This window comes from Rhopalosiphum maidis, chromosome 3, assembly GCF_003676215.2.
Source record: "Rhopalosiphum maidis isolate BTI-1 chromosome 3, ASM367621v3, whole genome shotgun sequence".
Classification (NCBI taxonomy): domain Eukaryota; kingdom Metazoa; phylum Arthropoda; class Insecta; order Hemiptera; family Aphididae; genus Rhopalosiphum; species Rhopalosiphum maidis.
Genome location: NC_040879.1, coordinates 52,392,090 through 52,402,300, shown reverse-complemented (window position 1 = coordinate 52,402,300; position 10,211 = coordinate 52,392,090). Strand labels below are relative to the sequence as shown.

The following is a 10,211-nucleotide window of genomic DNA, read 5'->3' as shown; positions in this document are numbered from 1 at the left end:
TATTATGTATAATCATATATTATATTAGGAATATGTATTGAGTATGACACGAGGTGTATCATAATTATTATTATTCAACTGCAATGATATTATTTTTATATTGTTGTAATTTGATAACCACGCGTATTTAGGTACAAACAATACGGTGAGATTTGAAATGTGTAATATTCAAGTATTACGTACCCTGCTACAACTGAAACACAAAAAAGACTGACGTTGTGGAAATAAAAAAAGATCTTTTTTAACAAAAAAATATTCAGTTCTTATTTATTTTTTTCTATAGTTTATTAAGTAATTTTTGATAAAAAATAAACAGAAAAACAGAAAAAAAATATACTTATCAATAATTATTATTTTAAGGTTTTTATTTAAACAAATTAATTTTTAATTTATATTTTATTTTTCTATGATACAGTTACGACGGCGACTATAATTATTATAAATGAATATTTAAAATAGTTGTATAGAAAAATAATAATATACCTTTTTTCGACGAATTCTCATAAGGTATGTCTTATTTTGATTATTATCGTAAATCTGGGAATTCAAATTTTATCGCGAAAAATGCGAGAATGGATTACACACACTAATGTTCATTTACTTCTCACACATTAACATAGCCAAAATGTACATGTAATATGAAATGCCTAAACACTAATCCTTAAAACATGGTATGCTTCAGCCTCCTTAATATTATTATGAGTACATATATAGTAAAAAATAAAAAATAAAAAAGTATTCGTAAAATACATTTTTATAATAGTATTTTAAAAATATTTTGCACATATTAACTGGTGCCCACATTAGGCGGAATCCACTGTAAATTAATATTTTTGTTTAAAACATACTAAGCAACATAATTGTATTCATCAGATACATTTGGAGTACGTGATAGATATCCTTTATCAATTAATATTTCGATGGTTCTTTTTATAAGTACAGTGGATGGTGCAAATGTATTTGGTTGGGAAAATATCTAAAACATAATAGATGTATTGTAAATATTATAATATTCTACATAGTATAACACATTTTCTTATACTTTACTTACCTCATTCACAAGTTGAGTATATTTCAATGTTTTGCGCACTTTCATTATTCGAGTAATATTAGCCTGTAAATATACTTTACGATCATCTTTGACAGAATTAATAGTATGTTGAATGTCTTGTGGTGGGTCTTTTTGGACAGATGATGTTATATGCAATTTTGTACGTTTATTAGTAAATGCCATGTTCAATGTAACATTCTTAAAATAATCAATTGAATTTTAAAATAATGTAAACACAATTTAAATCAGTTAACTTACATCGCCGTCCAGCATTAATAATTTACATTCTATTAAGCTATTGATGTGTCTTTGAAATTGATCATTGTTTAATTTAAGTATATTGTTAATTTCAGAGTATTTCAACGTATTACAATCTTCAAATAGTAACATGATCGACATTTGAAACATCTGCAGTGTCACAATATACATTTTTGGTAGATAATTCAATTTTAATACACCTATTGATACAATAAATAAATACATTTATAATCGATAAGGGTTTAATAATAATTTAATAAAACGACAGTACCTTGGGATTGATGATGAAGCCATGTTAATTTCCGTCCATTAAATTTTTCACTGTAGAACAGTTCAAACTATAATAATAACAATAAATCAGTTCATATTAAAAAAAAATATTATATAATATCTAATATAATAGATGTTTTAAATATTTACATTTTCTACACAAGCCATTAGTTGTTTAGGAATAACAAACGATGATTCAGTTGTTAATGTCAAAGGCCAAGCTCCAGTTTGCAATACATAAGTAGAAAAAGAGAAATCTAATTTCTTTAATTTGCTTTCTTTAAGGAATTCATTATGAAATTGTGTATTTAGTCCTTCTGATACTCTGATATCAGTAAACATTCGATGTAATTTATTTATAAATTCGTAACCACTAGCTTGCTGAAAACAAAAATAATCATTTACCATTAGCATAACACAAACTTAAAAACATTAGATTAAATTACTTTCAATTTGTTGATCATTGCTTCTTCTTCGTCTATGGACTGGGTTAGTTGAAATATTAACCGTTTGGCCAGATTCCTTTGATAGATTCTGTGGAATATATCTTTATCATGTAAATAATTAAATATTGTAATAGACTGTGATAGTTTGTGATCAATTTCAGCCTCGGATATGCCTTTATACGATTTTTTCAGTAAATTATCACAGTATTCTGATAAATATTCTGGCGACTTTGATGGTTGATTTTCTACTAGTTTATAATTTATGATTATTGAAAAAGCTCTATCAAGAGCTTCACTGAATAAAAAATCATTGTTGAACTTTTCTATGACAATAGTTTTATATTTTTTATGTAAATCCAATACCTCCTCAACAAAATGTACATGTATCTAAATATATATTTATAAATATGAACAGTTTATTAATTGTAAACCATACTTATAAAATAATTATTCAATACATACTTGATATTTTTTTAAAGATTTTATGACCTTAATCCCATGTTGTTGTACATGTTTTCTGAAAATTTTAGCTAATAAGAGAGATTCTTCTTTAACTTCTCGTAAAATTAAATAAATATTTTGCATGTCATCTAATCGCTCTTCTTTAATAATTGCTTCAAACTCTCCTCTTAAAAAACTTAAACAATCAATAACCATATGTTGACGACACTTTAATTGCAATTTGTTATAAGTGCTGTGAAATAAAATATAAATATAGTTATAAGTATAATTATTTGGGTAATTACAATTTCAATACTTTAAAAACGTACCTCTCATGAAAATATGTTTTTGATCTAAATCCTTCTTCTTTCATTATTTGTAATACTTCAACCATATATTGAGACACTGTGCATTTTTTTAACAATTTTGAAGCTTCAAATTTGAAATATTCACTAGCTTTCTCCAAAAAAGGTTTCTCAAAATAACTTTGATATAACTAAAAAAAAAAAAACAAAAAAAAAACAGTAAATTCAAAAATACTTTATGAATATAATTTCTTATTACTCATAAATGACAATCAAATATAAATACTTACTTTAAGTGAATGTTTATTGGACTCCTCAACTTCTACAAATGAATTAAGAATACCACCAATAATACTCAAAGTTGTGGACATAGATATGTTATGTCTTGGTTTGTCAATCTCATCCAATAATATTTTGGGCATACTGTCTTTTAGTGGTACAATCATATGGCATTTCCATATATCAAATCCCAGTTCTCCAATCATCATATGTTGAGGTTCGTTTGGATTAGGTTGTTGACAAGTTAATTCAAGCAAATTATGTTTTGAAACATTCATCATATTAAAGTACCTATAAATTTATTTTATATAGGTACTTACTATTAAAATGTGTAATTTAGATAAGAAAATACATACTGGTACAGTGAATTTAAATGATTGACACTTTTTCTATAATTCTGCCATTGTGTATAATAATCTTGTAACAGATTTTCAGTACTTTCAGTTTGAACAATAGACAATAGTTTAATTACATGTTTCTCTAGTAACGACTTTGTTGAATCATAAAGTTCATAATGGTGAGGTTCTGGATAGGCCCCACACATAGCGTAAATGTCATTAAAGCGTGTATACCATTCATCCCTAGGAATTTTGTCTTGTCTTAAGATACCATGAACAGTCTGTTCTAATTCCTTCCATTTTTCTTTAAAGTCTACTGGTCCTGGTCTTAATACCATATTTGTTGAAATTTTTAACTAGTGAAAAAAAAACAAATGGAAAAATCAGATTATAAGAAGGTATTTACTCATTAAACAAAAATAATAATTTGTAAGTTCCACAATGTTTTTAATAAATATAAATTAATTGAGACAAGTTTAGTATGAGTCCTAAAAAGATTACACTATTATTTAAGACTTGGCTAATCAAACAACAAAATATTGATAAAAGCTTTTTAAGAATAAGTACATACTATTTAAATTTGTAAGTACCTACTAAATTATTAATACTTGTTAGAATGTTACAAATAAAAATATCATTAATTAATTAGCATGAGTGCCATAGTTCATATTTTAAGACACGACATACAATTTAATAAAGTTCTTTTTTATTTTAACCACATAATCAATTCAAATTTTACAAAATATTTTTCTATAAAATTGAATGTTTGCAACATACCGTGCCTTTTAACAATGTTTCCATCTGTAAATGACATCTTGCATCATAAACTCCATTCTTGTACTTAAATTTAAATAATTTTAAAGAAAAACAAATCACAGACAAAAATATTGTTAAATTAGGTTCAGTATGTAACTAAACAAATAACGAACCACAGAGCGATCATTCGTAAGCAAATGATTTGATGAATGACGATATTCGATAACAGAGTACCTATACACCGTACCAATGTGCCGCAACTGACAGTAAGTGTGATGCGATTGTGGTACACGCGTGTCTTGTATAGTATTATATAATATATATATTATATTCCTTTATTACTATTGTATTCCGTAAAAATGTATAGTTAAAAGAAATGCCCCGTGAAGATAAAAATATTAACTACTGCCTTACAGTATAATAAAATACTGATTTAAAAATTGTTTTTAATCAATGTATGTAATAGTATACAAAACTTTCAAATCAATAGAATTATAAAAATACATTTATTATAACGTATGTCATGTCTTAAAATATGACTTGCGAAAATATGAATATTGACAAGTTGTTATTATAAAATGTTTACTCAAGTAAGTTTAACGCAAATGCGCTGTTGGAAAAAAAATATACCTTTTTATATTGATACAAATGAGCAATGCCCCTTAAATGGTCGTCAATTTTGTTTTTATAAAAATATGTCCTTTAATAGTAAAAAAATGATTATTATTTTAATATTGAAAATTAAAACTTTAAAAAGTCAATTTTTTAAAAAAATGACCAGGACACAATTTTAATTAGTGTATTTTGCTTTATCTGCCAAACACTAGAAGTTAAATAATTTAAACTAACTTTAGTTTTCAATAATTCATTTACATTTTACAATATTAACATTAAATTAAATTATAAATATCTAAGCACTCAATAAACACTTAGAAAGTTAAAATAATTTATACTTCTTTTATTCTATAATCTATTCATGCGCGAGATTTTCTACAAAACGGTTGATTTTTATTAACATTATTCATATTTTGATAACGTCATGAACGATAACACAATAATAAATAACGTTACATAACGTTTCGTAATGTTTCGTACATCGATACCACCGCACACGTATAACCAATCGATCGCAACTATATAACAATAGTGAATGTAGTGAAAGTAAACCGAATGAAAAATAGGTACAATAATAATAAACATAATAAACGCGATTGGATTAAATCATCGGAACTAAATAATAATTAATAATAATAATAATAATATGGTACCGTACCTGGCGAACCTATTACTTGATAATAGTATTGTATCCAATAGTTGTAATTCCAACAAAACCGAAAGCGTCGGTTTACGATCTGCTGCAGTAAATCGATACGATTGAAGAAGCGTTGTTTTTATATTTCAATCATCACACAATATATATTCGTCTTAAACGCCGGCGTTCGATAATATTATTATTGTTTGCTAGGTGTGTGTTTCGTCCGCCTCAATTCATTGACGTCTAGTAACAACCAACAGCGTCTGTATGCGAACAGGTAATCCGTGGACCAGCTCAGCCTGCAAACCACTAACGTTAGGCACTGAGCGGGTCGTGACGGAGGGTGCAGTGAATATATTATGACGCGACCGACAACTGCGCAGATTTTCGTGCGTACATGCGCGGGACGGACACGCCCGCCGGGAGACGATCGCTACGAAAACGTCGAAAAATAAGTGGTTTTTTAGTTGCCACCTGCAGCAGCGGCCTCTATAGCTGACCCGAAATTTTTATTGATTACGCGAACTCTTGGCTGACGACAAAGCGGACATCCCGCCGTGTAGGTATCAACCGTACAATGGCCGCGGTTAAAACAGTTTTAAAAAAAATTATATAGTTAATAAACGTTTGTATTTAAATAGGAAAGTATATGTAAGTATAACTTACAGCGGCAAACTTGCAATTTTTCAGGAGATAGTTTAATATTCCACCCACCTACCCGACGAGTATCCGCGAAAAAAAAAGTACTGCAGCAGTGCAGCCATATTATGTTTAACTACTTATCGTAATAAATACTAAAAAAGTAGTTAATATAAAAACATTAAAAACAGCACTCATTATTTCGAAATCCATTAATGTTTTGAAAATTTTATTATTATAATTTACAGTTACGTAAATGATATCAAATCACAACAAGAAAATAATGAAAATGAAATGCTAATTATTTTTCATTAGTATTATTTAAATTGTTCTAGTTATATTTTCAATGCGATGGGCTCTGCGCGGCTGGGCGGGCCCGAAGCATATAACAATAATTCGCGCACACGGACACCAACTTAAACTTGCTCACCACTAGGGCCTACAAAAATATTAATTTTTCGTCCGAAGAGGTAAAGAAATAGACGTTTGTTATTGACATAAAATTCAGTTTTATGATTTAATTTGTTGATATAGGTAGTCTTAAATTCTTAGTACACTTGGTTTACACTATCCTATATAGCAGCAATTCTCCCTGGGGGTCCCCGATACTCGTATTGGGGGTCCACGACAGCTTTAAGAATATTAAAAATAAAATAATTTACCCATGTTACAGTTTTATGAAAAATTAAGTTTAATAAAAATAATTATAAATGTGTATGTTTTGCTATGTCTACTTCTATAATTATTATAATTTTGGTTATGATAACAGCAGGTGTTTTGTAAAAAAAAAAAAGGTATTCGACAAAAAATTGTTAGAGGTTCGCGATTTCTAAAAATCTTTCATCAGGGGTCCGTGTTCTACAAAAGATTAAGAACCGCTGCTATATAGTATATTTTTTTTATTGGTAAATTAGACGACATGTCATTATGTAACCGTAAATAAATATATATAATATTTATTGACATCAGGCCCGTAGCCAGACCAAATTTTCAGATGGGACAAAGCAAATTTTTGGGAGGAGAGGCATTATATATAAAAATAATATCAAAAAAATATTTTTAGGTGGGGCAACGGGCCTGATTGACATATTTTATTATCAATTTTTTATAATAAAAGTATTTATTATTATTTATTACAAATATGATAGTGTGAATTCTGAATATTTTAACTATGGTCTTTGAATGAACTTATTGTATTGGGTGAAACACTTCGATAAACATATTATATTATTATGTATAACATTTAATTCTCCTTTCCCCATAAAAAATTTAATGTACTCTATACTGGTTGTGTTCTTCTGATTTTAAAACTACTGTGTAATTTCTTATGTATCTAACGCTTTATGGCATCATCCGTGCGTAAGAAAATTATTCTATAAAATTAATATAGTGTTACAACCTATGTTGATTTTGATTTATAATTGACGTTTAATTATGAGTACGGGGCGTATCAGTGTCTACCCCATAATTATGCATAATATTTCTGTACGTTTATCGCCTCTGTTATGTACTGGGATGTGTTGTCTACGTCGCAGTTGTGCCTATTACCTGTGTTGTATTATATAAAATACAGAGCATGATGTGCAACACTACATTACCGCCATATTGTTATGTTACTGCTCTAGAAGAGAGGTGGGTAGAGGAGTGTGATTTTGTAAAGCGGTGAGTTATTGATTTCGTTCTTTTCGTGTGGACGAGTATTGCGTGGCTTATCGTCGGTTGCGATGTACGACGATATTCATCGAAACCGTCCGATCGTCCAACGTATCGGTATCCGTCGGCTTCGGTCGCCGGTGTGGCGGACGAGCTGATCTGGGAACAACCCTCATCGGTATAGGGCGTTGGCGGGCAGCTGCGCGGATCCTTGATACGCCCACCCACGACGGCGACTGTGGCAGTGGCGGAAATCGAGGAAAACAATGAGTGCCCGGACTAAGAGAAATTCTCGATTAAATTGACAAAAATCTAGATTTAATCAACAAATTTATTTTCACTTTATAAGTACAGCCGATAAGGAAACATGTTCAACTAACAAAAACAAAGCTGTAGATTTGTGATACTGACAATTTTAAAAATCTGAGCGGAACGATAATGAGAAATATGAATGTATTGATTTTATAATGATGCGATTTTTTTTTGTATATGTATAATGTATATATACACAATATTCAGTTCAAAAATGTTTCAATTTTTAACTGTATAAGTGTGGTTTTGGTTAGATGATTGAATCTAGTTTTTACTTATGAAAAATACATAAATATTAAAAATTCTCAGAATAAAAAAATTAAGGTAAAAAAAGTAAAAAAAAAATTAAGGAATAACTAGAATTTTTACGCAAATCCAACTTTTAATAGCGTTTATTTGACGTAATTCGAAAAGGAATAATTGCAAATATTTAAATTGTTCACCAAATATTTATTATATCATAATTTTCTATACATACTATAGTTTTGAAAATATTTTGACTCCTTCTAAAACTATTATTTATAGACATTTAAAATTTTCTATTTTATTTAGTTTTTTTTATAAATGTTGATGAAAAATTATTTATCAAGTAAAAATGCTTAAAAATGTAATAAGTACAAGGCTCATCATAAGTTGTTTATTTATCAATTAAAAAATATTAAAAATGTATAGTTACAAATGTTACAATATTCTTTTAAAATCGTTTAAATTTAGACTGTCGACAAAATTCGTAAAATTTAAAAAATTTAAATAAATGTTATTGTAGTTTTTTATAATTTCTAAGATTTAAAAATTAAACATGATTTTCTTCATGGGATTTATTTTACCAAACAAAAAATATCAACTGAAAATTCAAATAAATTTTTTAAGTTTCAACGTTTAAAGTTCAAATTCTTACGATACTGCTAGGTATTCACCCGTAAAATTACTATTTTATATAATAACAGTTTTTAATACACAGTCATAATAAAAAAAAAAAACTAATAATCATTTGTACCTGCAATTTTCACCAGTTGTTTATAGCGTATACAATCGTTTTTGATACATGATACATTTTTCAAAATATTTACTCTTTTGAAGTTACTTATAGATTATTGATATAATAGAATACATTGTATTAAAAATCTCATTTTTTTACTAACGTCAGTAAAAAAAAAATTACTCAGTCAAAAGTTTGAAAATTAAATTAAATTCAAGATCTACATAGTTTGTTATTTTGTTCATTTGGATATACAAAAATATTTAAAATACACAAGTATAATTTGCTATAGATATTTTAAGAGGACGTCGCACCCGCATGTGTTGTCTCCATCTTACGTACGTACGATATAATAAATTTTCGTTCACCAGTTTCAATAGTGTGCTTTTAGTTTTGATATTAGAATGGATTAACCTATTATCAAACTTTTAGGTAAGAACATTATTTGTGTTCTCTCGTTGGTTTGTTACGATATTTTAATTTTTAAATTAATTATGAGCATTTTCAAATATTTGTATTTTTCATACGCTACACTACGCATAACTCACTTAAAAATTAAAATATCGTAAAAAACCAACGAGAGAACACAGATAATGTTTTTACCTAAAAGTTTGATAATGGGTCAATTCACTCTAATATTAAAACTAAAAGCACACTATTAAAACTGGTGAACGAAAATTCACTATGTCGTATGTGTGTAAGACAGAGACAACATATACGGGTGCGACGTCCTCTTAAGTTCAAATTTAAACGAAATTACATATTTATTTTATACTATTACGTATTAAGAATATTGTATACTATGCGGGTTACTACTATGGACACCTCTCTTAACGAACAAAATGACCCAGTCCCGAGAAAAAGATAGGCATTCCAATGTATTTCAAACTGTCTATAACGGACTCTTAGCTGCGTACTAGTTACGGTCATGTATGATTTTTGAGATAAGTACATATAACAGTTGCGGTTGCTGCAATTGTAGGTAATGTCTAAGTTGCGGTCACAGCAAAGACTGAGCTTTTACACTGATAATAAAATGAGTTAAAAATTTAGAATTGAAATTATATATTAGTAGTATGATATATAATGAGTACCTAAAAAATTTAATTTGAAATTTGAGCTGAATAAGTAATCCAATTTGGAAATTTGGTTGGTATGTACAAGTTCTATGCTTTTATATTAGAGTCGACTTTAGAGTTATTAAATACCATTTGATGTAAGTTTATACT

General features: G+C 28.0%; 1 protein-coding gene across 2 annotated transcripts; it reads right to left on the bottom strand.

Annotated features, from left to right (window-relative positions):
• Positions 1 to 786: 786 nt before the first annotated feature.
• Positions 787 to 5,628, bottom strand: LOC113555815 (cullin-2-like). Of its 2 annotated transcripts, none has more exons than XM_026960365.1 (11): positions 5,418 to 5,628; positions 3,407 to 3,744; positions 3,062 to 3,341; positions 2,796 to 2,962; positions 2,488 to 2,719; positions 2,026 to 2,412; positions 1,730 to 1,960; positions 1,581 to 1,647; positions 1,310 to 1,509; positions 1,052 to 1,249; positions 787 to 976 (listed from the first exon to the last, which is right to left on the bottom strand). In XM_026960365.1, the coding sequence occupies exons 2-11, from the start codon at positions 3,724 to 3,726 to the stop codon at positions 848 to 850; spliced, it is 2,211 nt and encodes a 736-aa protein (XP_026816166.1). In that variant the 5' UTR covers positions 3,727 to 3,744; positions 5,418 to 5,628; the 3' UTR covers positions 787 to 847. The 2 variants fall into 2 exon arrangements, with proteins under 2 accessions (XP_026816166.1, XP_026816167.1); XM_026960366.1 differs by lacking the exon at positions 5,418 to 5,628 and adding an exon at positions 4,775 to 4,826.
• Between the last annotated feature and the right edge of the window lie 4,583 nt (positions 5,629 to 10,211).